We start from the raw sequence: 27516 nt of genomic DNA, 5'->3' as shown, positions 1-27516 counted from the left end.
GGAAAGGGAGCCAGAACTAGCTAGCTCTAGCAAAGCTGTCCTGTATTGGCAGGGTCCCCAAATGGGTACCCCGGTCAACCTGCGTATCCCATTGATCCTCAGTTTGCCTGTCTGGGAAATGGAGCTGTAGGCACACAGCAGGGTACTCAGGGAAGGGGATTTTCCACCCCTCCTTCTGGACAAGATGGGTCTAGGGATGGCTGCCCTCTCACCTGTTCTCCCAAGGCCTGGCAGGTCACGAGGATCCAGTGTTGCTGGTAATTCCGGGAGGTAGAGGGCCCAAAGAGAGCCAGGCTGATGCTGTCTGTGTCCTCGGAGGTGATGTTCCGGAAGAACTTGGAAGGCTCGAGGACCCAGGGTTTGGGACCTCCTTCAAAGAGCATCTCCTTTGAGGAGCCAAGGGTCACCAAGGCAACAGAGGAGGGATCCACAGCCTGTTGGGGCATGAGGGGAAGGAAAGTCAGCATTCACGTGCATGGGAGGCCTTGCCCTGCCACTGACTTGACCCCGCAGAGGTCAGACAAATTGCAACCCCTCCGTGGAACTCGGTCTGCTCATTGACAGCACCACTGTGGTTTGTCGTCAAGATATAAAAGCATATGAGTGTTCTGAGAAGAACTGTGTGCCCATTCTGATACAATGCCTGGGGGGTGGGGTGGGAGGTAAACTGATTTGCCTCTTCTGTAAAATCATGGGTAAAACCCTGAACCATGAGATTAGCAAAAATCTAGGAGTTTGAGCACATGCCCTGCTGGTGAGTTGGTAGAGAAACGTGCACCCTTTAGGAAAAATTTACTTTTTTCTTGAGGTATAATTGGCATGGAACATTGTATTAATTTGAGGGGTATAGCATAACTATTTGATATTTGCATGCACAGCTGACCCTTGAACAACGCAGGGATTCGAGCTGTTGACCCACCAGGCAGTCGAAAGTCCATGTGTAACTTCCCTAAAGGGAAGTGAAAGCAAGACTTGCAAGGATCCTCCTAAGACAGGTTTAACTTTGGAACCACATAAACAACTTACATATGCGTTGAAATTAAAGAAAAAAACCATCACCAGAAAGCAAACCCTAAAATCGAGAAGAAAGGGAAACGGACCAGTCTGAAGAATTGGTCACTGCAGTGCTGCAATGATGAAGCCCGCACCAGTCCCCTACTCTTGGCCTCGAGGATCCCTTGACCTCTCATGATCCCCAACATTTTCAGAACAAGCATTGCAAATACCTGTTACCCTGACAGCCTTGCAACAGCCGGCCAGACGGGGGAAGGGGGGCTGGTTCCGAAGGTGGAATCACCATCAGGCAAAAAAGGACGCCAGGACTGATTAGCAACGTCTGCTGTGGGCACAGGTACACACAGGCGTAACGTATGCCGTGGGCTGCCATCCACGTGGGCGGGGCCACTTCTAGCTCAGAATGGCCAGCATGCTGGCAGCGGGGAGGCCACTGTTAACACACTTCGAGTGTGTCTTCGGTTTACTGCCTAGAGCATCCAGAGTTACATCCGGGTCCGGCTTCCCCAAGCTCTCCTCTCCCGGAATCCATAAAGCCCTGAGTGTTCGTGCCGCTCTGGGCAGAACATCCGATCTCAGACCCTCTGCAGGTAGAGACCAGAATGTATTGTTGGGTTGTCATGAAGACTGGACAGTCAGTGTAGACTCCAGTCCAGTCTACACTGACGCACTCACCAGGACCCCTAATCCTCCACCCAGGTCCTTCCATGCCCGCAGCCCCTATGGTGTCTAGATTCTCATCCCCCAACTGCCAAGAGCTTCAAGTCCTCACAGGAACAGACTGATGGCTGCTCGGCTATCACCTGGAGCCGTGTCCCAGCAAGCGGCCATCTTCCTCCATATGGAGGGGGGAGTCTGACCTGAGTGACAGGTTTAAGACCCACACACCCTCCAGGATGGAGGCAGGAGGGCAAGGTGACATGAACTGTGGAGTCCTCTTGGGCACAGGTTCTCTGGGCTGGGTACTTACATTAAACCCTTAGCAAAGAAAGTGCATCACTTGTCAATGAGAATTCTGTCCTTTGAACTTTTTTGTTTGTTTGTTTGCAATATGGACACTTTCCTGAATTTGTTATTGGGTATCACTTTTCCAGGCTTCCCTCCATGCACATGTGCGTACACACACACGTGCAATTTCAAAAAACCTGGGGCGCCCCCAGCCACAGACTCTACCTTGCTTGTGAGCCCAGGTCTCAAAACCATCAAAAGAGCCCTTTTCCTGCACATGAATGGCCAAAGTACCCGTCAGGGCCTTTGTTTTTCTTCCTCAAGACAGCCTCATGGCCTGCACCACTCAGGCCTCTGCTCAGACTTCACCTCCTCGGAGACACCTTCTCTGACCCCTTCAGACAGAACCTCCTGTCCCCGGCTACCTCTTTTCCCAGCTCGACCACCCTTGTCGTTCCCTGCCACCATTTTCCATATGATGAAGTTTCTCGGTCCCCACAACTAGAATGAAGTTGGTACTGGCCAGCTGTGCAACCAGCTGTGCAGCAGGTTAACCTCTCTAAGGCTCAGTCTCCCCCTCCAGTAAAATGGTACAATAAGAACCCAAGCCTCACGAGTTTGCTGCAGAGATTCAAGGGCATGTGAACGAAAGCCCTGAGTACATGTCCCACGCATGCTCAATAAATGGCCCCTGCTGTTATCCATCATCATTATTGTTAACTGTCATCCCCATTTTACAGATGGAAAGCATGAATCCCAGCAAAGTGAAACCACGTGTCCAGATTCACCGAGTCTGTTCCAAGTCCAGTGCTCTGTTCTTCACCAAGTCTCAATGCTACAACCAGCAAAACTTCACTGTGGGCAAAGCAGGTCACTGTAAATGTGGCCAAAGGACTTTTTTTTTCCATGGCCAGCCCAAAGGGAAAGACAGTTTTTCCCACAGGCACCACGTGGCCTGTAATTAACAACTGGAGAACAATGAATTATCACCTTCATGTGTAATGCTCTTCCCACTCACACATAAAAGTGTCACAGTATCCTGTGCCAGGAAGAAAGGTTAATAATCAGCCCAGCTAATGAAGGACACCCATAAATCGTATATGTTCCTTGGTGGCTATGAAGGCACAGATATTTGAACTGGCCAGGCCAGAGAGGAGAGAGCCCCTGCACCTCGGATGAGACCCCGACTCTGGGGCCTTGGGAACCTGGTTTGTAGAACAAGAGGGCGAGTCTAGACATCAGGAGGCCCTTAGCGCAGACAGCCTACACTTCCAGCAGCCAGCATCCACGCGCCCCCTCGCAGGGATGCTCACACGGGGTCCAGGATCAAGAGACAGAAGGAGAGAGGTGGGGTGGGCAGAAGTCAGGGCCCCACTGCACCTGGTTGTCCCAGGGGCTCAGAGGTTGTCGCGTTCAGTCATGCTGACATTGTGGGAATGGAGAGCCAGGTGGGGTCCCCAGACCCAGACAGTAGGGACTCCCAGGGGGTAACCTGCTGGTAGGTTGAGGGATGCCAATCCCTGTAGCATACAGAAGCCGAATTGTAACTGGAGTGCTGACTGTGGAAAGGATGAGGTAGCCAACAAACATGAGCCCCTCCAAGGTCCAAATAGAGGGGGTTACCATGTATGTTGGGGGGCAGGGCCGAGCGGTGCCCATCTTACATGTGGACCTGACTTTGTCCTTCCCTGACCTTCACCAGCTGTCCACCGCTAGGTAAGAAGAGAATAAATATCCACCCCTAACCCGGCATTCAAACACCTCCTCGATCTGACCCAGGGAGACTTCACAGCCTCCTATGTCACCTGAGACACACGATTTTGAATGCTCTCATCAGCCAAGCTCCCTGCAAAGCAGGCCCTCCTTCTACTTCTGTGTTCATCGGTGACCTGCCCCCTTGGGGATCTTCATTCCCTCTACCATGTTCACTGCAGTTGTCTGAGCACCTGCCTTCCCCACAGACTAGTGGCCAGCCAGGGCACAGTGTGGGATTTCTCCCTACATCTCTGCCTCCCCAGCCTGGGTCAGGTACCAACTGTGTACCTTACTCAGAGATGATTTGCAGAGTAAACTGGTGAATGGACAAGCAAACAGTCATTGAATGTTGTTTTCCCAGTTTCCACACTGCTCTCTTCCTTAGAGAAAGGACCCCATTTTGTTAGTATAGTTAACTGTCCAGCTAAAATATTTCCCAGCCTCTGTTGAAGATAGATATGCCCAACGGATTAAGTTCTGGCCAATGAGGTAGAAACTGTTCCTTTAAACTTCTGACAAGATTACCAGAAAAAACTACCTCAGCTGGGAGGAGAGCCCTTTCCTCTTCTAGCTACATGGAATGCAGATGTGACGGCTGGAGCGCCAGCAGCCATTTTAGACTATAAGGCAAACGTCAGGATGAAAGCAATGTACTAGAATGATGAAAGATAGAAACCTAAGGCCCAGGTGACTATGGAGCTGCCACACTAGCCCCATGTGAAGACTGTCATGTGAAAGGGAAATAAACCCTTTACACAGGCTAAGCCACAGTTTTGGATTTTGTTATATGTAAATAAACTGGATCTTAATTGTTATCAAAACAGAAGAAAGATTAAAAAAAGAGAAGAAGAGACCTATATCCTTCTCCTATAATTTGTCTAGTCAGGAAGCCTTGATTGGGAACATGTCCGTATTTTCTTCGCACTTAATCCCACCCTGGGACAGTGAGCTCAGTCGGTCGCCTCTGACGCTTCAGCCATACACCCCAGTTAAATAGGGTGTCTGGTCCTTTAGAACAAGCACCAAGGAAGAGCCCTGTGGAACTTCCTCCCCAGGGTCCTAAAGAAACTCCACCTGAGGCTGTGGCAGGGGTTCCTCAAGAAGGCTGCCCATCTCTGGAACCCTGTTTTCTGAGCCCTACCCCGGCTTCCTGATCAGGAAGGGGATCCTGGCTTCCTATTTTTTTTTTTAAATATTTTATTTATTTGAGAGAGAGAGAGCATGAAAGGGGCGAGGGGCAGAGGGAGAAGCCAGCTCCCTGATGAGCAGAGGGCCTGATGTGGGACTTGATCCTGGGACTCCAGGATCATGACCTGAGCCGAAGGCAGTTGCTTAACCAACTGAGCCACCCAGGTGCCCCATGATTTCCTATTTTTAAACTGCCACCCTCTCCCTTCCTTACCCTCCCTATTGCCCTCTCCTACTTTACTTTTTCCATGGGAAGCACTGGTTTATTACTGTCTCTGCCAGCATGTCCGTTCATGAGGACAAGGATTTCTGTGTGTTTTATTTTTTTAAAGATTTTATTTATTCATTTGAGAGAGAGAGAGAGAGAGTGAGAGAGAGCATGAGGGAGAAGCAGACTCCCCATGGAACTGGGAGCCCGATGCAGGACTCGATCCCAGGATTCTGGGATCATGGACTGAGCCGAAGGCTGTCGCTTAACCAACTGAGCCACCCAGATGCCCCTTCTGTGTGTTCTCTGTACTGTGCATTCCTAAGTTTCAGAGCAAGGACTGGTACAGAAAAGGTGTTCATATAGATTTTGGCAGTGGAGGGGATCGGAGGGGAGGGCTAAGGAGATGTTGGTTTCCGTCCTGGCTAGTAAGTCTGGACACATGTGCACACTCATTGATTCTAAATAAAACAACCCTTCTCAAAAAATACCCATTTCCAGGGGGCGCCTGGGTGGCTCAGTGGGTTAAAGCCTCTGCCTTCAACTCAGGTCATGATCTCAGGGTCCTGGGATCAAGAAACGAATCGGGCTCTCTGCTCAGCAAGGAGCCTGCTCCGCCCCACCCCCCACCGCACTTTCTCTCTGCCTGCCTCTCCGCCTGCTTGTGATCTCTGTCAAATAAATAAATAAAATCTTTAAAAAAAAATACCCATTTAACCAAAGGAAATGAAAACACTAACTCAAAAAGATATTTGCACTCCCCTGTTTCTTGCAGCATTATTTACAACAGCCAAGGTATGGAAATAACTTAAGTGTTCAGCAACAGATGAATGGATGAAGATGTGATACACACACATACACAGGAATATTTTTCAACCATAAAAAAGAAGGATATCCTACCATGGGCAACATCATGGATGGACTTTGAGGGCAGTGTGCTAAGTGAGATAAGTCAGACAGAAAGAAAACACTGTATGATCTCACTGTAATCTAAAAGAGAAAAAGAGCTCACAGACAGAGAACAGATTGGTGGTGGCAGGGTTGCTGGGGAGGGGCATAGGGCAGCAAAGGGGTGAAGGGAGTCAGGGGGTACAAACTTCCCGTTATAAAATACGTAACTCCTGGCGATGTCCTGTACAGCACGGTGACTAGAGTTAATAACACCATGTCGCATATTTGAAAGTCGCTAAGAGAGTAGATTATGACTAAGAAAGTTGATAAGACAGAGTAAGACTAGACTTACTGGGGTGACCATTTCACAATGTATACAAATACGAATCATTACCTTGTACAGAAGAACTAGTATGTCACATGTCAATTACCCAAAAGAAACACAAAACCAACCCTTGGTGGTTATCTGTTCTGTATCAGGCACTATGCTTGGGGCTAGCGGTTCAGAGGTAAAAGGCTCTAACTTCACTGACTCCACTTCTAATGGCTGAGAAGGGGAAGAAAACCTGTTCCCACAAACCACAGGGACCAGAGCTGTTCTAGAGGCTGATGCTGGATGTCAGGGAAATGTGGCCCTAACTGGCCCAGCCTGGGAGGCTGGCGGAGGAGGGGGCCTCCAGGAGGATGACCCTTTCGCCCTCCCCTGCAGGGGAGCCAACTCACTGACTCAGGGCCTCCTGTGTGAGAGGCAAAGTTCTCAGTAGGTCTGCCATCCCCCTACCGCAAGCTGCTGTGTGAACCCTTCCAAACCCCCCTTGGAAGAAGGTCTGGTTCCCTTTCATTAACATTTTAATAACTAACCCTACTGCACTCGCTCCCTTCCAGGCACTGTTCTAAGTCCGTTTCGTTCATTAGCTCAGCTACTCCTCACCACAACCCTACGGTTTAGGTGTTGTCTTAGCCTCACTCTACAGACAGGGAAAGGGGAGGCCGGGAAAATGAGCTGAGCCAATGCCACAGAGTTGGTGTCAGAGCTGGTGACTGGGGAGTCGCTGTCAAAGCCGAGGCAGTGGGCTCTAAGCTGCGGAGGCTTTAGCTGCCTCTGGCCACAGATGGACAAAGGGGGACTCATACTCCAGCTGGTTGCCTGACAGGGCAGATAGCACAATTCAGACCTGAGCTGCATCTCCCAGACCCCAGAGTGGGCACCATGTGCCCTCCTAGGGTTCCGTGAAGACTTGGATAGCTCTGGAGTGGACCAGAAGCCTTCCTGTCCAGACCCCTGCAGGGAACATATCATCCACACGCATGTTAACCATCACTGTCTCCCATTGGGGAGGCTCTGCTCCTTCAACATTTTAGACAAGAGGGAGCAGTCGCTCTTCCAAAAGCTATTCTCACCAATCAGGGTTTTAATACAAATTTGCCAGAGCCAATGAATTACTCGCATTGGGGGAGGAGGTAGAGGGCAGGGACCCCAGGCTCACCTTGAGGGGCAGGTAGGCGGCAATGGTGATCCGGGCACTCAGGTGGACGTGGCCATGTCTGTAGCTCACAAGGAGTGTGGTGTAGCCCTGGACCTCTGCTCTCACCTTGACCCCACTGCAGTGCTCAGACCCCGGTTGCAGCCTCCCTGTAAGAAAAGAGTCAAATGGTCACCGTGAACTTGCCTTTGCCTAGAAAGGCATGACAGGCTGACAGCCCTTCCTTCATCCTGGGCTTCATATGCAATCTAATTTTTTCAACTTAAAAATATGAAGTCTAATTCCCATACCAAAAATATACGTAGCATAAGCATTCAATTCACAGTGATTCCCCATCCCTCCCCATAAACTGAACACACCCTGTATCGAGGATCAAGAAACAGGATGACCTATAACCCTGCATCTCCCATAGATCTTTCTGGTCACTAGCCATCCCCAAAGGAAAACCGCTGGTACCTGACTTTTCACCACCAGCTTAATTTTGCTGGCTGCCCTATTTTAACCACAGTGAATCACTAAACATAAACTCCTTTGTATTTGCCCTCTTGGGCTTAGTATTGGTGGTGAGAGACCTCCTTCTATTTTGCATGAGGTAGACCTTTGATCCACATTTGTAGTATGATTGCGCTGTGTGAATAGACAGCCGCTGATGTCCCCATACTATTGCAAGCATCTGGGTTTTGTTTGCAGGGTGGGGCTCTGATGCAGGGTGCTGCTATGAACGGGCATGTGTACGTCTTTTCCTGGCTGGATATATTCTAGCATTTCTATTACGTGTACCCCTAAGAGTAAGGTATGTCCGCCCCCCCATCCTTACTGCTAGGACCACGCGTATGTTCACTCTTCATCATTATTGCCAAATATCTTCCCCAAAATGGATGCATCAAGTCATATTGCCACTAGAAGCTACACAGCATTCCCACCAATACTTGGTATTTCCCATGATTTAAAAAACAAAACAAAACAAAACAAAAAGCCATTCTTGTGGGAGAGTAGCAGCATCTTACTGTTTTCTTTCTAAACATGTAGAAAAAATTTCCGTGACACCCCACATACTCATCCCCTAGATTCTATGAAGAATATTTCGCTGTATTTCTCTTACTGCATAGCAATCCATCCCCCTACTCATCCAACAACTGATCTTACTTTTCAGCGCATTTAAAAGTAAGTTGCAGGCATCAGCACACTTCATTTGAAATGCTTTAGATACGCATAATTATCTCCAGTTCAGTATTTCTTCCTGGTTCTTTTTTCTTAAGGTCAAATTTACACAAAGTGAGATACACAGATCTTAAGTGGGCCTCACTATGAGTTCAGACAAACACATCCTCCTGGGAAACCCGAACCTCTACCAAGATGTGGGAGGTGACCTGACTCTGTGGTTCCCTCCCACTCCTTCTCGGGTGATTCCTCCTACCCCTCCCACCCCCCCATTCCCAGAAGCAATCACTATGACATTCCGATTTTTTTTCCACCATAGTTTTTCTTTTTCTTTAAGGATTTTATTTATTTATTCGATAGAAAGAGACACAGCGAGAGAGGGAACACAAGCAGGGGGAGTGGGGGGAGGGGAGAAGCAGGCTTCCTGCTGAGCAAGAATCCTGATGCGGGACTTGATCCCAGGACCCTGGGATCATACCTGAGCCAAAGGCAGACGCTTAACGACTGAACCACCCAAGTGTCCCAGTTTAGTTTTTTCTTTTTAAATAACAGTTTCATTGAACTATAACTCACTTACCACAGAATCACCCATTTAGAGAGTACTCATAATTCAGTGGTTTTTAACATGTTCATAGAGTCCCATAGCTATCACTACTAATTTTAGAACATCTCTCCAGAAAAAGAAACCCTGCATCCATGACCAGTCTCTCTCTGTGTAGATCAGTCTGCCTCACACTGCACATCAATAAAGTGGGCTCTTTGCGTAGGGCTGGTTTCACGCAGCATGTGTTTGAAATTCACCTAGGCTGTGGCATGACCGATAGTTGGCTCCCCTTTATTGCTGAGTCTTCCATTGCAAGGGTTCCAGTTTGCTCATCCATTTACCAGCTGATGAGCACTGGGGTTGTTTCCTGGCTGGGGTGACCAAGGAGCTAAGTCTGCTGTGCCCTGGGCAGAACACCCTACACTACCAAGGGTGAGCTAGGGAGTCCATGCGCAGAGCCCACGAGCTCTGGAAAACTGCAACTCTGCCAAATAGGCTGATGTGTGTTCATAGCTACATACAGTGGACAGAGAAATGCTAGGTCTGAGTGTGGACTCTGCTGGAGGGGAGTCTGGGCAAGCGCTTTTCTGGACACGGCCCTAAATTATGAGCCAGGACGCCAGGTCCTCTGCATAGCTGGGAAGAGGGTGCTGGAGAACCGGGGGTCCTGACACATGGCAGAAGAGCCCCCTGAGCTTCCTCCCACCCAGCCTGCCTGGTGGGAAGACTCAGGGCTCCCCCAGTACCCAGGCTCTCCCCATCCTGCGGCCTCCACCATAGCAACGAGAGATCCACCTGAAACGAACCTGGGGCCCAACTTGGAACATGCCACCGCCTCTGCGGTCTCTGGCCTCTGACATACTCTTCCCGCTCCTCGGTACACTCCCCAATTTGTCCCCTCTCATCCTTAGGGTCCCGCTCTCATTTCCTCTAAGCAGCCTTCCCAGACACCCCCAAACTGGCTTGGGCACCCATCTTGGACCCATTTCTGCTCAGGAATACGTTCGGGCGTTTCAGCCGAGGACCCGCCCAACAGTGGGAGGGACTTCGGGACCTGGGCTTACGCGCAGGCGCACTCCGTTCCAGGTGCCGTAACTGCCTGCGGAAGTATGGGTCTTACTAGGCTGTGTGGGCCATGAAGGCGACACCACGCCCTGGTGTTTACCAGGAACCCCCAGAGCACGGCAGTTACTAGGTGCTCCGTGAACAGGCTGCTGAAAACCAGCTGAGGCTGGGAGCAGAGAAGGGGCCAGGGCGGGAGCAAGAGCTGAGATGTGGCCACCCTGGGCACTGAGCCTAGCCAAGTCCAAAGCCCTGGGGTTCCACCGGAAGCTCCTTGGTGCCTACAGCCCCAGGACTTTCAAGGGGACTTCAATGTTGAGGACAAGGAGGAAATGGGACCCCAGCGGCCAACTCCAATAGGAAGAGAGTGGAACCTCAAACTGACCCAGAGGGTGCTGGGAGCCTGGGGCCACCCCTTCCTGAGAACCAGGACCTGAGTCCCATCGCTTGTCCTCTCAACCTGAGCAATCTTGCCTGGGATAGAGGCTGAGACAGAGAAGGAAACCTAACAGGGGGCTTCCCCCTCTGTCCTGAAGCATCTGTACCATGAGTCTCCTGTGCCCCAGACAGATGTCACCCGATCTGCTGGCCCCACCTGGTCTCCAGTCCCACAGATTTCCACAATGCCAACATCCCTCTGCCCTGACGAGGCTCAGGTGGTAATATACATAGTTCTCATAAAACCCTGGATCCTACACACAGGCTTTCCAAAGCCAAATCAGCTCTACACTGAGACATTTCAGGGGCTTCGTAAGGGAAATTTTGATGCTACAGGATTTTGGTCTTGGCTGTGGTATTTAGAACCAAACTCCTTGAAAAACCTTCTGCACTGGGCTGAGGGATGTTCATTTGTAACCCTCACAGCAAGTGAGGAGCTAGTATCCCTGTTTTATACATGGAAAAGTCAAGGCTCAGAGAAGTTGGGCAACTTGTCTACCACCACGCAGCCAATTTATGGAAGAAGGATGCTCAGGCCCATAGCTGTAGAGCTCCCAACCCTATCCTTCATTCCCAGGACCTCCTGGGCACTGACCTAGTGCCTGGAGCCACAGCCTGAAGACTCTCCTCCCAGACACATATCAGGGGTGCTACAGGGGGAGCCATCAGCCAGCTTCTCTCTCCCTCATGCTGAGGTCTTCCTCCATTCTAAATGGTTGCCTCACTAAGGACACTTAAATTTTCAAAAAGCTGTTCCTCCATGGATGGTCAGAGAGGGTACCGCGGCATCATCCAAGGAAGGATGTGAACGTGGTTTGCTTAGTGACCTTTCAGAGACACTGCCCCCTTCCTTGGCATAGCTTCAGGTTCACAGGTCTCCACGAGTAACCTCAACTACAGCAGGGGCATGTGAAGCCGCCCAGGCACTGCAGGCAATCCTACAAATACCTCTGCCAACTGAGCTTCTTAAACCTGTTGGGATCGAGTGGTCACTCCTGTGCTCAACCACCAACAGTGGCTCCCCACTGCCTAGACCCTGAAGTCCAAGCCCTTCGTGATTCATGATTCCACAGGTTCCCATCCCAGGGCCATGGTATGCGCCTGTGCCCCACAGACGTGCCCACCTCTGGGACCCCAAAGACCCTGCCCACCTGTGACTTCTAACCCCTGCCCAAACCTTCCTCTTCCCTCAGTGAATTATCAGTCCTTGGTTTTCTCTGTCCACAGAACCTCCCCCCGCCCACCCCGACCCAGTGCCCCTGGCCGGCTCCCCTGCAAGGCGCCATTTCTTAGGGGACAAAAGACTTCAGGGTTAGTGTCAGACTCACACCAGTCTCTATCCCATCCCACCTGTGCCCTTGTGTGATCTTGGGCAGCCAGGCAGCCCCAGTCTCTTCCCATGACACGTGGCCCAACCACAGTCCCCCTCCCCTACCCCCAGGAAGTCTGATGAGTCACATACACCGAGTGCTCACTGCACCTGGTAGGGTTGACGTCCCTTAAACTAACTTCCGTGGCCACCATCACCACCTATATCACCACTGAAACCCTGCCTGGTATGACCAAGAGGAAAGAGCAATGTGCACAGCTTCGACTATTCAGGGGGTCGGACCCTGCATGCCACCAAGGTGTCAGGACTCTGTCACCAGCCAAAATCCCTATGGACCATGTATTCTGAGCTCCTCCTACCATCTAGACACTGTAACAGGCACGAGGATTCTACTTAGGATGATACCCATTTTAGAGACGTGGAACCCGAGGTTCTGAAAGCCCAATGACAGAGCAGGTCACACGTGGGCAAGAGCTAGACCAGACCATTGCAGACGGATGCCATTCCTGATGCTGTAACCCTCAAGCCCTCCCTTTAGGAATCTGGGGCAGCCCATGTTGAGAACTTCGGCGGTCTGGCCTGATCCCCGTCTGGCGCCCACCCACTCACCAGTGCTGGTTTACCTGGAAGTGGCTGGAACACGCCCTGGTTCTCCACCTCAATCACCAAGTCAAAATGGGAGCAGTCACTCAGGGTGACCACCTCGTTGGCCCCGCCAGGAATAAGGCCATTGATCCTCAGGGGCAGCTCCAAGGTCTGGCCCACACGGGCCTCCACCTGGCACGGGGCGAACTCCATGCTGCTGGGCTCGATCACATATACCTGGAGGGCAGGGGTGCAGACGGAGGTCAGCAGGCTCCATGTGAGAGGAAGGACCCGCACCAGTATTTACTAAGAGCTGCCAGGCTCTGGGCACCAAGGACGCGTCAGTGAGAAGACTGAGCTTTGGAGGACATGGGTGCTGGGACTGGAGTGAGTTCAGGGACAGAGCTGTCCGGGAAGGCCCCTCTGAGACGGTGACACGGGAGCTCAGACCTTAGGGGCATGTCAGAGGTGGCCAGACAGAAGCGTGGGGGAAAGACGTAGGAAGAAGAGACAGTAATGTGCAAAGATCCTGAGCCAAGCAGCAGCTCGGCTTACTAGAGGAATATAAAGAAGGTCACAGTACAGGGCGAGAGGCGTCCTTGCCCACAGCTAATACTTCGATGAAACAAAACTTTCCATAGTCCAAGTTCTATTTTAAAAATGTTGCTAAGTTCAATCCCCTCAGCCTGTTTCTTAAGAAGATTCTATTAATAATCTCTATTTGATGAAGACACTGGCATGGGAGGTTAAGGGACTTGTCCACCCACCATGGAGTCTGGCCTGGGCAGCCTGGCCCCAGAACCAGGCTCTAACCATGACACACACTGTCTCTCAAGGAACTGTCCTCAGACTTCTGGTTGAACAACTGGGTGAAAGGTGGCACCTGTGCTGACATAAGGAAGCTTGGGGTGGGGGAAAGGAGCAAGCTGGTCATAGTTTATCCCATATTCCACAATTATGCTGTAGCTAAAGGGTCTCAGTTACAACACTTTGTATGCGAGAACGAGATCAATCTTTAGATGGTGTGTGTGTATGTGTGTGTGTGTGTGTGTGTGTGTGTCTGTCTGTCTGTCTACGCGGATCCAAATAAAAAGACTAGAATCATCTGTCCATCCATGTTCCAAATAATAAAAGGGCAGGCTGGGACTGGACACATCACATATGGAGCTTTGACTTTTGCTCTCAACGAAGTAACAACGGCAGGTTGAGGTTAGGGTCAAGAAGTCAGGAGGCCGAGGTGGGGCTGGCAGAGGCTCAGTGGCCGGTGACCACTCCCACCCAAGGCCTTATGCTAAGTGAGTTGGTCCAACATCACTTGTGATGAAGAGCCAGGTGTAGGGCCCCAGTACAGGGAGAGGAAATGAGTCAGAGCCGGGTGTCCTGGAGTCTGGCGCCTCCCTCTCATTGTGAATTTACCAACACTCAGTGGCCCTTGTGATTTGGAGATTCAGACCTCTCAGGTCTGAGGAGTTTTCTAGAATGACTCCTTTGAGTATCTCAGGTCTTCTGTGTTCTCTGATCTCCTTTCCAGAAATTCCACCTATGCTGACCCTGGCCCTTCTGTGTCCCATCCCCTGGCTGGTGGGGAATGTCACGTCCCTCCCCCTGCCCGCCACCAACACCAAGTACAAGACCGAGGACTGGATATGAGGAGGTAGCTAGAGACCGCCATCCTCAGGTCCGGGCCCCTGAGGTCTCACCTTCATCTCCCCGAAATGAAGCGGGTTCTGCACATCATGAGCCTGGATCACACTGAGTCCGGTGTCACTGCCTGTGGTCATCACACCCTTGACAGTGACAGTGGCAACCACATAGCTTGACGAAGACCAGCTGAAGTTCCCACTCCCACCATGGGCCTGCAGAGAAGAACCATCAGATCAGTCCACCTGCCTGGTCTTTCTGTCTCACTCTCTGACTCAGATGGTCAGCAGCCTCCCACCCCATGGAAAACCCTGGCATCAGCTGATATCTGGCTGGAGACCATCTCCCTACCTCACTCTCTCTGCCTTGCCTCGTTTCTCCTCCTCATACTCTGGGGGTCTTGTGGCTGACAACCACCATCACCTGTGACAGTGGCCCCAGATCAGGGAGCACCTACAGACTGGAGTGGGAGAACCCTGGGCCACAGTCAGGTGCTAGAAGCTACTTCCCTGACCAGACCCAACACTCCCTCCTGGCACATACCCCTGCCACTCCTGGTCGTCCACCATGGAGCAGAGACAGTCCAGTGGCTTCCCAGGTCAGGGGCCACCACCCCGGAGCCCAAGAGAGGCCAGGAAGGGGAGACACCTGTGTGAACAGGCAGCAGATCCCAGTGATAGTCCTCACTGCCAGGGAGGCAGCGGGGACTGATGGGCACTCTACTGGCCACTGATAGAGACTTAAGCCCCCAAGGGAGTCAGTCCCTGCCAGTGAGGGCCAGGCGGGCACATGAACATCAGAGACTGAGAACACATGACAGGTGACAGAGTTAGAGATGTTTTTCCCTGGAATTTCACATTTTTCTCCGGGGACAGTTACACTACCTATAGAAAATAATCTTCTTCTTCTTTTTTTTTTTTTTTTACAGCAACAACAAAAAATACAGGTGGAAGTTAAATCTGTATTCCAGGTTTTCTTTATTATGCTTTCTTTTCTGTTTTTCAGGGTTTTTTTTTCTGATTACCAAAATACAATGCTGTGATAGAAACCCCAGAAAATACAAGAAGCATAAAATTCCCCGATTTTAAATTCTCTCCAACCACTAGAAGGTAATAGTAAAAGAAAGAGGATGGGTGAAAAGCTCCAATCCCACGGAAACACCCAAAGGAATGCACCCAGATGTGGGGAATCATGGTTACCTTTATTGTGTACTGATAGGCGCCTGTCTTTGGTTGCCACGGAAACGTCAAGATGCTCGGATAGAGGGTGATGGGGACGTGAATTTCTACCTCCTGCTGGTTCCACACAGGCACCCGTAATGTGTGGACCCCTCCGTCCTACAGAGAGGTGAGGGTGCCGCAGGTCACCATGACAACCAGGTCATCAGAGGTTTTCCCAGTCAAGCAGACCCCCGCCCCTCCCTGGAGATCAGGTCACAAAGAGATTCCCTGATGGTCTGGGAGCAGGAAGGAAGATGCTAGATACCCTGCAGCCTTCTCTGTCTCCATGGAGACAGCTTCCCAGGGCTCTGGAACAGCCACCAAGTACATGCTGCTTGACTTCACCTTCTTGGCACCCTACCTGGGATGCTGTGGTTACTCCCGCTTGACAGATGGGGAAACTGAGGCATGGGGCACTGCAGCAACTTTGCCCAAAGCCCCTGGAGCTGCAGTGACAGACTGATAGGAATTGCGGTCTGGCCTGCAGGCCGTTCTTTTCTGCTGCCTGTTAAGGGGCCAGGACAGGTTTTGTGCAGGGTAGGAAGTTAAGAATACCCATGCTAATGTTCCAATCAATAAAAAACTGCTCACGTCTAGAAGAGACTGCCTTTTAAATGAAGGGGGAAAATGAAGACTTTAAAGGATCCAAGAGCTAAAATAGCCAGAGGGTGCTCATGGCTCCTGGAAACGGTACAGTTAGACACACGGGCCCAACTCCGTTTCCCTAACAGGGTTTCCACCCCAATCCCAGGAGGGCAGACTTACCTTGACAGACGCTGGCAAAAGGCAAAGGAAGAGGGGTACCCCGTGTGGACATGGGGGACAGGGAGAGCCCAAAGCCCTGCCACCAGACACGCCCCCATGAGCCTGGATGAGAGGCAACCCCCACGGTACCCACAAGAGTGGCTCACCAGGCTGAACTTTGGGCACCCTGCTCCACCAGGGCATGTCCAGCCTGGGAGGGCGCAGGGGACAGAGGGAGGGAGGTGCCGACTTGCCTGGTCTACCACGGAGGTGAGGGCTGCCTCGATGGCCGTCTGGCCCCTCTTTGTTGCCCTGATGTGATGGTATGACCCATTCTGGGAAGAAGTGAGCACCTCAAAGAACTCAGGAGGCAGCGCGGTTTCAATGCGAATATTCTGGAAGGGAGGCAGGATGAGTGAAAGAGGGGTTTCTGGGAGTGTGTCTGGAAGTCAGAACGCAGGAAAGGAGTAATGTGACCCACAGAGAGCAGCCAGACCGGGCCACGGGGCCCCCTGAGGCCCAGAGGTCTCCAAAACCAGCAGAGCAGCTGGACTAGACGTAGAACTGGGCTCTGTCCCCTCTGGCCTTTGAGCCCCCTCCTAGGCCACTACCCTCTTCCCATATGGCCCTGCTGTGATTACCCATGTGGTGCTCAGGGGAGCCCAAAGCCTACTATTGTCAAGCTTTCTCAGACCTTGAGGTTCCAAAGAGGAAACCAGCAAACACCAAAAAGGTCACCAATATCCATTAGAGCTTTCTTCCCCCCAAAATGTTGATCGACAGTCTATGTAAAATAACACGAGGAAAGCAATGACCTGCAAAGCTGCCCAAGAGGGAACATTGCTTCCTTCTTCTAAAACCCCAGAGGCCCCTAGGAAGGTCGCAGACGTTCTAGCTGATGATACTGGGAACTTCTCACGAAGGACCAAAACCTGCTGAGATTCCTGTCCCTCTATGTCTGCCATTCCTTTCTAGAGCCAGAAAGCTAAGCTGGGCCTAGGTCACAGTTACGGGTATTAGACATTTACAAGTATTCCTGGCCCCGCAGGGAAAGGTCAGGAACTGTTCCCTGATCTTCCACAGAGCAGGCAGAGACAGATTCTCAGCACCATGAAGTCTCAGGCTAATGACAAGGGAGCAGGAAGGCAACTGGCAGATGCTACTTCCCATCCCTGCCTTCTTGAACCTTCTTGAGCCTGCAGCCTTCTCTCCCCACTTGGGCCCTGCAGGGGTAGGGCTGGGGGGACAGAGATTCGCAGGTTCACAAAGTCCAGAGAGGCACCAGGGATGTCACGGTGCTGTCCCCCATGAACCCAGCAGCACCATCAGCAATCACTGAACTCAGCTTGCCTATATGGGGGCCCTGCAGCTTTGGGGGACCACTTCAACAGACACATCCCGCACTGACACCCCGCTGGGACCCAAGGCAGGCACTCACGTCTGACAGGTAGACCTTGTTGCCGGACTTGTCAAGAACTTCGATGGTGACTTCATACAGGCGGCCGGTCTCCAACACCCACCTGTCACCAGGATGGACTGTGAACCCTACAAAACAGGCAGGCAACAAAGCCTGACCACTTGGGCCACAGGGGCATGCCACTGAGGAAGAAGATGGTAGCAGGCACACCTGTAGGACCCCACAAACTATTCACCTGCACGCCTCCAAGGAGAAAGAACAGCTGCTAATCATGGGGAGACCTAATGCCCACCAGCAGCCCTGGGGATGCAGATGCTGGGCTGAGCCCTCAGCTACCCCAGCACCACCTGAGCATATCCCACTGTCCACTGAAGGCTAGACTCTGAATCCATCGTAATTGTTATGAACCGAATCCACAGTAGGTCTGCACTCTGAATCCACAGTAGGTCTACTCTAAATCCACAGTGAGTCTACGTCTGAATCCATAGTAGGTCTGTGCTCTGAATCCACAGTAGGTCTACCTCTGTATCCACAGTGCATCTACATCTGAATCCACAGTAGGTCTACACCTGAATCCATAGTAAGTCTACCCTCTGAATCCACAGTAGGTCTACCTCTGAATCCATAGTGAGTCCACATCTGAATCCACAGTAGGTCTACCCTCTGAATCCTCAGCAAGTCTATATCTGAATCCATAGGTCTGCACTCTGAACCCATGGTGAGTCTGTTCTCCAAGTCCACAGTGAGTCTATATCTGAATCCACAGTAGGTCTACATCTGAATCCACAGTAGGTCTACCCTCTGAATCCACAGTGAGTCTACATCTGAATGACGCCTTTCTGAATGAATGAAGCTCCTAGGACCCACAGGGTTACCCTGCCTGGTGTTTCACCATTGTCAGGTCAGGCCTGCACCAGTCAGCAAGCTCGTGTGATGGCTAACAGGAGGACCCAGGGGTTTGCCGCATATTCTCTTGCCTGAACCCATTCAGTACACCCAACAGGTACGTCAACAGGGAGGAAACTCGAAGGGAGCATCATCTCTATGACCTGGGCTACACATGTGTCCCAGACATCTCTCAAGCACTCAACAGTTACACCAGCTCTGGGACCGGGCTCTGCCCCCACAGGTCCTCCATGACCGCAGACTCCTCCCTTCCTCTCTTGGTCAAATGCCTCCCCTTCTTCCCCACTGAGACTTTTACCAAATGTCTCCGTGCTTGAGGGACTCCTTTGTCACTAAGCTGATCACTGGGATCCCCAACCTCTAGATGTCCACAGCCATGGTCAGGTCTGGATAGAGCCCTGGTATAGGAAGCAGGAGGAGACAAAACCCTCTGGACTCTACCCAAACACTTCTCTCCTTCTGGAGCTACCCACCTACCTTGACCTTGGCCTACCCTCTGCTTGTTTCTATGCATCAATGCAAGAAGGACTGGGGAGCAGCCCTGGCAAAAAAGCTGGCAGAGCTGGCTAGGGTGAAGCATTTTCTGGGCAACTGCTGTTGCCTTTATTTATTTATTTTTTTAACTCCTGTCAATAGCATCCGTGAGGACCCATGATGACCAGACTCACCCAGGTATCCGGGTTCAACCACGTAGATGGTGCTGTTGGGTAACCTGGAAGCACCCTGCATGCGGATACCTGAATTCTTACTTAAGGAACAAAACACACGAAGGCAAACAGAGCAGGTGGCAGGATTCAGCAAGGCTAGGGCAGCCTGATTACCACGGAGACAACACGTGCATGGGAGAGCGGATGAAAACCCTCTTGCCTGAGGCCAAGTAGAACAAAGCCATGTTCCAGAATCAGAGGCCCCCCGCACACTTCCCACACAAGCAGGGGAGGGTCTCTTGCAAGGGACACTGGAGACTACCCCGACAAGGCTAGGACAGGGACAACCTACACGCTGGTGTGCAAACAGCCTTGGCCAGGCCCCTGGGATGGGGCTGTCCGTGCCAGGGAAGGTTCCGGAGGCAAGGAGCGAGGCTCTGCTCCTGCCACCACCTCCTGGCCCGGAGCCTCTCCAGTGAGTCACCCACGGAGGTGAGCGATACCACACAGCCGTGTTGCTATTTTGGTTCTTTCTGATTTTTCAGACCTTGAGGGAAAACAGGGTTATTTTTAGCCAAGCCAAGCTTTCGGGGAGAAAAATGACTCCTAAACAGGCCAATCTCCTGTGCAGGACACACATATGGACTTGCAGCCGGGCTAGAGAAAGGATATTCCTGTGGCTCAGGACCAGGCTGCTCTGTCCCAGTTGCACAGCGGTGACTGTCGACGTATCCTGGTCCAAGATGGCCACAGGCTGGCCTGTGGCTCCCTCGGGGCTCGTGATGCTGTTCTGAAGCTGGAGCTCATACTGCTCGGAAGGCATTGACAGCTCTGGCCGCCCAGAAGCAGAAAGAACCAAGTGGGAGAGACAAGAGCAAAGACAGGGAACGTTACGAACCAGTACCTCTGCCCCACCCCAAATCCCTGGACCCGACCATCAGTACGAATGTTTGATTTTTCTTTCTTTTTTTTTTTTTTGCTTAGTTTCTTCAACACTTTTTTTTTTATTCCAGCATAGTTAACACACAGTGTTAAAATTTTCTCGACGCTTTAAAATTTAACAGTATTCTCCGTGCCCGTGGACAAAACTGACACTCTCCATGAATTTTCAGAAGCAATCAGTTTTTTAGTGACTGTCATAAACTGCTATTTTTTTTCCTAATTAAGCATAACTTCTGACAGCAATTGTAGGCTGCCTGCAGAATCCATGAGTTAAGTGAATTCTGCTGCTGCACAGAGGGGCCTAGGGTGGGGCTCACTGGAGCCATGAGGCCTCTGGGAGTGGGGGGTTTCCAAAAAGGCACCAGTCCATGGTTTCCCACCAGGTTTGGGGAGCTCAGTCTAGGATGTGCAAAGAATGTTCTCCGTCACCGTCCTGACCATCCATCAAGGTTTCCCAGCTCAGTGTCATGTTGTAGAAGAGAACTCACTCAATCTGGGCCAGGGTGAAAAACGATTTCCCTAGGAAATGAGGGACCCTACAAAACCTGCCACTTTGGCGTCCGTCTTCCACATCCTGTGGGTAGTAACCAAGAACGCTCTTATAAATGGCTACTGCTGACCACAAAAACAAGATGTGGCCGGACTGTGCCTGCTGCTTTAGGGGCCTATCACCACATTTTATCCCACAACAACCCCTGGCGCGGGTACTGCTGATGTCCACACCTTCAAGATGGTGGTGCTGTGGAAATCGAGGCAAGAATCCCACAGGGTCCTCCAGCGGGGGAGTGGCGGAGCTGGGATTCAAACCAAAGACAGCAGGATGAATCACTGAACACTACAACAAAAAACTAATGACGTACTATACAGTGGCTAACTGAACATTAAAAAACAAAAAAAAAAAAACCCAGAAAGACAAAAAAAAAAACAAGAAAACCAAAAAACTAAAAAACCAAAGAGCACAGGAACACTTTTACTTGACCCCTCCCAGTCCTGTCCCTCAACTTTCCTACCAAGCAACCTGCTCAGGACACTGTAGGCGTGGCCACATCCGGCCCTCCAGCTAGGGAGAGGAGGGAGGGAGAGCCACAGATTGTACCCCTGGTCACCATTTCTCCCTGGGTCCCAGCTCAGGGCCTGCAGGCATTGGGGACAAGGGCCAGGAGGAATTTCAGCTACAGCATCCTTAGACTTCCAAGAATTCTGAAGTGAACTCTAAAAGGGAAGCAACTGGTCCATCTCCTGTCTTAGGGTGTCTTCTGTGTTGTTCTGATAAATCCCCAAGAATTTGCCCTAGAGCAGAGGGTTCTCAAAGTATGGACCCTCCTGGACCACCAATGTCACCTACTAGCTGCCAATGACTGGCCTTACCCCAGAGCTGCTGAAACAAATTCTGGGGGTGGGCCCGAAGCACTGAGCTTGCGCAGGCCCTCTGGGTGATTCTAGCACATGCTAGAATGGAGAATCCTCTAGCATACACACAGCCCATCTCCTTGTTCTCTACCCGGGGGAAGCCCAGCCAAACTGGGCTGAGATTCTTGAGGATTATATGTTCAGAATACAGCAGCAGGGCATCAAGGATCCACACCGTAAGAAAATAATGCCGTTGCTCAATCAAGCAGTATTCCTTTATGCTGTTTTACGAAGTGCTAGCTTCCTCCCTTATTTAAACTTCTCCAAACAAAGAGGCCATTTTGAGAAACGAACATACTGATTCTCAAAAGATCTTGCATGACAACGTAATTACAAAATCCTAAAACAATGAAAATAAGGGGCGTGACTCCTGGAAAACCTCTCAGAATGCAGAGCTCGCTACTATGAAAAGCACTGAATGCAGAAGGCTTTGCAGATGCTCAGGGTCACTGTCTATCTGTATAAATAGGAAGGCTGTTCTTGGGGCACTGGACCAGCCCATCTATCATCTGCAGGGGGTAAAGGGCCATCCCCAGGGCTGCCCTTCTGTAAACCAGGAGGCCCACATGCTTCTAGGAGACCAGGCTCTGTGACCCTCCTGATCTTGGCCGACCCTCCAGACATGCTTTTCATCCCCTGCCACCTCCCCCAGGGTAGGCTCCAGGGATGACCATGGAGCTCCTGGAAAGGATCTGAGTCCAGGAGGATGGGACTCCCCTGCCTCTGGCTCCAGCCCCTGCTCACACAGTCCATGTGAGCTAGTTCTAGGCAGCCACGGCTCAAGGGGGTGCTGGGCTCCAAGTCCCTTTGACACCTGGGTCACTGACACCAGCCTCGGCAGGTGACTCTTCCAGCCTCAGTGCACTTCTGTCTCTGTCCCTTCCACCATTCCACCCAAGTTCTTTCAGACAACAATTCCCTCAGTCAGCATGGCCTTCCCGCATTTTGTTCTGTCCGGTAATTTGGTTACTGTGCCAATCATGTCTTCAAGCAGCACAAACACCAACACCATTAAGAACTGAGGGGAGGGACCAGCGTCTCCCCCTGCCCACCCGCTGGAAACACTGCTCTGAAAGCAACACACATCCCCCTGGTTAGGAGCTCCAAGAGCCCCTCTCCTCCCTCCCCTGCCCCCACTTGTAAGATGTTTGCAGAATAACCATCAGAGTGGCTGCTGGGCTGTGCGTTCCAGGAAGGCAGGAACCCGGGCGACATTTGCAGCAGCCAGCAGACCACGGCACTGCGTAGGTGCTCAATAAACGGGCTTGCAAGAAAGCAAGCCACCCAACAAAGGGAGGCAGACAGAAGGGAAATAAAGACATGGAAGAAAAGAGGAAAAAATAAATTTTTAAGGAAGGAAAACTAAAAACAAAAAGAGAAAGAATTAATTGGGGTTATAAGGATCTGCATGTTCTTAAGTCCAGGTAACTGGCCTCTAACCTAGGATTCTCCAAGCCAATGCAGGGTGCTATGCGAGACAGCGACAGCAGCAATTCACACCCCTGTCCCGTCATCAGTCCTCACTTCCCTGTCCAGTCAACTCGTTCAAAATGACAGTGATGTGACTTGTACTTCAATTAAAAAACAAAACAAACCGAAACAAAACAAAACACCCAAGCCCAATCCATCTAAAACAAATGAGCAGAATTTCCATTTGTATGATTAGGTCACTGTGGACCTTGATGGTTCGGGTCTCGAGGCTTCCTTGTGGAAGCCGCTCTAGACCTGAGTCAACCAGAACCATCAGTCACACAGGTGTGTTTATTTTTGGAGGAAGTTTCGATCCCGTTTCTCCATTGATGAAAGGGAGGCAACAACATTCCTAATTCCTACCCCAGGCTATCTTTTGTGTGTTCTGGCCCTTTGAGATCTATGGTAGATCAGTGACCCAGCCCACAAATTCTCTGGGTCCCCTGAGATGTGCTGTTCCTCTGGATTGTGACACCTGAGCTAATTCAGGGTGGGCTCTTAAGACTTCTTTATTAAATTACCCACCCTTAACCGTGCTGACTGCCCTCCCCGGTTGGGGCCCAGCTCTCAGATCTCTGGCCACGAGCCCCTGCCCTGCTTCTTACCCAGAAGGAGCCTAGTCCCAGCTTCCACAGTCTGAGGGGAACAGTGCTCTCTCACACTATAACTGCTTCCCAGATCCACTGCTCCCAGGCGAGGAAGGGTCTTTCAGGACCTCCTCTATGGAAAAAAACCCAAGTTCCTTGGATACTGGAGCATCTATGTGCTTCTTACACAAGACCTTACATCACAGACAGAGTGACCCTCCAACCTGGGGGAGACATCTGCCTCAACACATGTCAAAGCCCTCGGACAGGTGGGTGGCACTCTTGACCTCCTGGGCTCTGGCCATGAGACATGGATAAACTTTTTTAAAAACGATAATAATAGTAATAATTCTTAGGAGGATGGGTGCTGCATTAAGAACTCTCACCATATAAAATGCATCCCAGGTCCACAGCGTTCTAGAATTACCAGAACAAATCCATATCCACTAATTAACTTTGCCCTCAAAGCATAAGCAGAAAGGCCTCAAGGTATCTGAAGGAGAAACTGAGCCCCAAAGGGTGGGCAGAAGCCGGCCAAGATTGGCCGGCAGTTAGCAGCAGACCAAAGGCAAACCCATTCCCATGTGACGCTCACAGCTTCTGATGCTCTCCAAACAAAGGGATGGATATACACCCAAAAGGACCGAAAACCGTGTCCTGAAAAGAGTATTTGCACACCCATGCTCCTAGTAAAACTATTCACAATAGCCGAGACGCAGAAACAACCCAAGCGCCCCTCAACAGATGAATAGATAAGCATTCAACAAATATCAATACACATATGCTGGAGTGTTAGTCAGCCTTAAAAAGGAAGGAAATTCTAACACATGCTACAATGTGGATGAGCCCTGAGGGCATTATGGCTAAATGAGATAAAGCCAGTGACAAAAGGACGAATACAGTAGGATTCATCTTATTTCGGGTCCCCAGAGAAGTCAATGTCACAGAGACAGCAAGAAAGATGGCCGCTGCCAAAGGCTGGGGGAGGACGAATGTGGAGCTAGTGTTTAATGGAAACGGGAGTCTCAATTCTGGGAAGATGAGAAAGTTCCAAAGAGGGCTGGAGGGGATGGTGACATGATAATGTGAGTGTGCCACCAAACCGCACACTTAAGAATGGTGAAAATGGTAATTCTGTTATGGGCGTTTTACCACAACGATAGAAAGGGTAACCTCCGCCATGGCGACCACGTTGAGTCAGTGACCCACCTGTGATCTTTCCTTGCCTGATCTTCTGCACCTTGTAGCGAATGGAGGTCCCCACCATCAGGTAGACGTCGTAAGCCGGGTTCAGAAGGATGTTCTCCAGAATGAGCAGCCTGACCTCCGCAGGGCGCACGTGCTTGGAAGAAAGAGGGTAGAAAGGGTGAGGTGGGGGGAGGGGGGCTCAGCGGGTGCAGTCAGTTAAGCCTCCGACTCTTGACCTCAGCTCAGGTCTCGATCTCAGGGTCGTGAGTTTGGGCCCGGCGCTGGTCCCCCTGCACCCAGCACAGAGCCTACTCATTAAAAAAAGAAGAAGAAGTGAGGTGCGGGTGGGGAACAGGGAGCAGTGTGGGCAGGAGAAAGAGAGTCTAAAACTTCTCAGGATGTATATGTGGGGATAGGGAAGTTAGTGTAAAGAAACAAGGCAATGCTCAGAGCCCCACACCTTCAGACCCCTCAAAGCCCCTGTGTGTTCATGAGGCCCATGTCCAGTGGCTACTGCTGGACCGTGCTGAGCACATCACTTTACATTAATGTACACTATAGCTCAATGTGCAGTCATCATAGTTACACAGAAAGAAAAGTAAGGAGTGAGATCATGGATACTGTGGGCACCAGGGGCTCAGGGGCTCCACCCACGAAAGCCCAAAGATCAGGGAGCTTGGGGAGCCAAGGGCAAACCTGAAAAGGGGGAGCAACACATGTCTCTCCACCCCACCCCCACCACGCCGTGACCTCCTCATCGGGAAATGGCATGAAAGACTTGAAATGGGAGAACGATCACCAATGTCGAACCCAGCACACCCCTTGGATCACCGGAGTCTCTGGGGGCCCGCGCCTTCCCTTGCCTTTGATCTACTGGCAACTCGTCAAGTTGGAGAAAACTTGGCAAAGAAAATGATTCTCATCCACAGAAATGCCAATACATTGTCTCAGGTGGAGAGGGCTTCGATCAGCACCCCATGGATACTGACCAGTTCTGCGCCTGTTCCCAAATTCTTGGGGGTCTCCTGGGCCCCAGGTGTAACATCTTACAGGTTTCCTCACTTAATAGGAAGTTACATAGTATCTTTGACTCATCCAAAGAGACAAAAGCAGCCCTTGGGCCAGGCTCTGCTCTGGTGAGTGCTTTCTAGTGTGGCAAGCAGGGAAGCCTCCTACAGGCACCAGGCAGGATAAGAGGGAATTCCAGCTCAGGGGCGGGGTAGGCTGGGCTCAGGCCCCGAATAATAAGAGGCAAATGGTCTCCAAACACGATCTGCAGGGTGCTACGGGATGAGCCCCTGTAATGTGGCATGTCCTGTGCTTTTAAAACCCCCCACGACCCCTGGCCTACAGGCTAAACTACGAAAGAGGGCATCAGGAGGCGTTCTCTCATCTGTCACTTTAGAAAGTCAGTGGTGGATGGAGTACTACACCCTCCCTGTGTGAGGTCCAGGAACCAGGCAAATGAAAGGAAGGTCTCAGGGTTGTAGTTCAATGGAGGCAGGGCAGACATGTGCCCATGAGAACAAGGAAAGAACCAGGACCTCTCCTTCCTGCTGTCCTATACCCCTCTTCCAGATGGTGCCAGAGCAGGTGCTAGTGAGGCCAGGGTAACTGGGGGAAGGGGAGGGGAAGGAAGGAGACTTAGCTCTCCACAGATGGGACTACCAGTCCCAGGGCTCAGAGTGGGACCTAGGAAGGGATGGCATGGAGGACACCTGGAAGCCCCCAGTTTTTCCAGAGCTCCAAAGGCTTGGCTGCATCCCTCCAAAGGGACCAGTGCAGGGGGGCTGCTGAACATCAGTGGGTTAATGGGCATTCCCTTCCCTGACCTGCCTCGAAACAGACCATGGACCATCTACTTTGTGACTCTGGAGATGGTGCCCTCTGGTCTTCCAACTACCTCCCTCAAAAGCTGTGGAACCCTTCCTCCAAAAACCAAACCCAACGAACAGAAACACAGAATCACACCCTGAAGTTCCCAGTTCATGAAGAGTGAAACTTTCATGGTACCATGCCTAAATGTGCTCATAGGCATGAGCCACCTCAAGGAGCCCAGTGCCCCTCGACCCCAGGGGCCCACCTTGTAGACGGCCTCCTGGATGCGTGCCTTAAGCTTGGAGCTCCCCGTCTTCATCCCAGACACGAGGACGGTGTCCCCCTGCTTGGCCACCTTCTCCATCTCAGAGATATAGGAAGGAGGGATGTACGTGGACTCCAAGAACGTGAGGATTCTGGAGAAGGAAGATGTCATCACACCTGAGTGCAAAAGCAAGGACCCTAACAGATTCACCAGTTGCTGGCACCTCCTGGGAGGGGCCAGACCCTTAAGTGAGTGGCGGTGCCCTGCTTGGCGCCGCATAGAAATTTGTCCCCAGAACTTCCTACATCAGAACTGCCCACCTCCTGGTGAACAGTGCAGATTCCTGGGCCCCATACAGGCCTTTGTCCGCAAGAAGCCTGGCACTGTGCTTTTTATCAAAATCCACATGCGATGATGGTAAACCCTGATACATGAGGACCACCTGCTTGGACAAAATGCTTCACGCTCACAGGTGTGACAGGTGAGGCCCATGGAAACTAGGAAGCAGGCCCAGCAGCACAGACCCAGCCAGGGTGGGGCCAGCAGTGTCCACCAGGCTCCCAGGGCCCCCTGTGATGTTCTACCCACCCCTCTGGGCCAGCTCCTGCCACTGGGAAATGATGTTCAATGACCCTTCCTCCAGTGTCAGGAAG

The 27516-nt window shown here is 51.4% G+C and overlaps 1 protein-coding gene across 1 annotated transcript in view; it reads right to left on the bottom strand.

The window, feature by feature from the left end:
• Positions 1-27516, bottom strand: part of NUP210 (nucleoporin 210) — a 104422-nt gene that overhangs the window by 49140 nt on the left and 27766 nt on the right. The window contains exons 5-15 of the mRNA XM_032842836.1: positions 26864-27014; positions 24802-24934; positions 19856-20014; positions 19205-19273; positions 17652-17758; positions 16468-16608; positions 15449-15586; positions 14309-14464; positions 12647-12845; positions 7492-7637; positions 213-434 (exon numbers count right to left, since the gene is read on the bottom strand). Of these exons, the coding sequence (XP_032698727.1) occupies positions 213-434; positions 7492-7637; positions 12647-12845; positions 14309-14464; positions 15449-15586; positions 16468-16608; positions 17652-17758; positions 19205-19273; positions 19856-20014; positions 24802-24934; positions 26864-27014 (1621 nt within the window). The remainder of the gene's footprint in view (positions 1-212; positions 435-7491; positions 7638-12646; positions 12846-14308; positions 14465-15448; positions 15587-16467; positions 16609-17651; positions 17759-19204; positions 19274-19855; positions 20015-24801; positions 24935-26863; positions 27015-27516) is intronic.

The sequence above is a fragment of the Lontra canadensis genome, unplaced genomic scaffold (assembly GCF_010015895.1).
Source record: "Lontra canadensis isolate GAN:19392208 unplaced genomic scaffold, GSC_riverotter_1.0 scaffold133, whole genome shotgun sequence".
Classification (NCBI taxonomy): domain Eukaryota; kingdom Metazoa; phylum Chordata; class Mammalia; order Carnivora; family Mustelidae; genus Lontra; species Lontra canadensis.
Note: the sequence above shows the minus strand (reverse complement) of the source record. Positions and strands in the feature narration are given on the sequence as shown.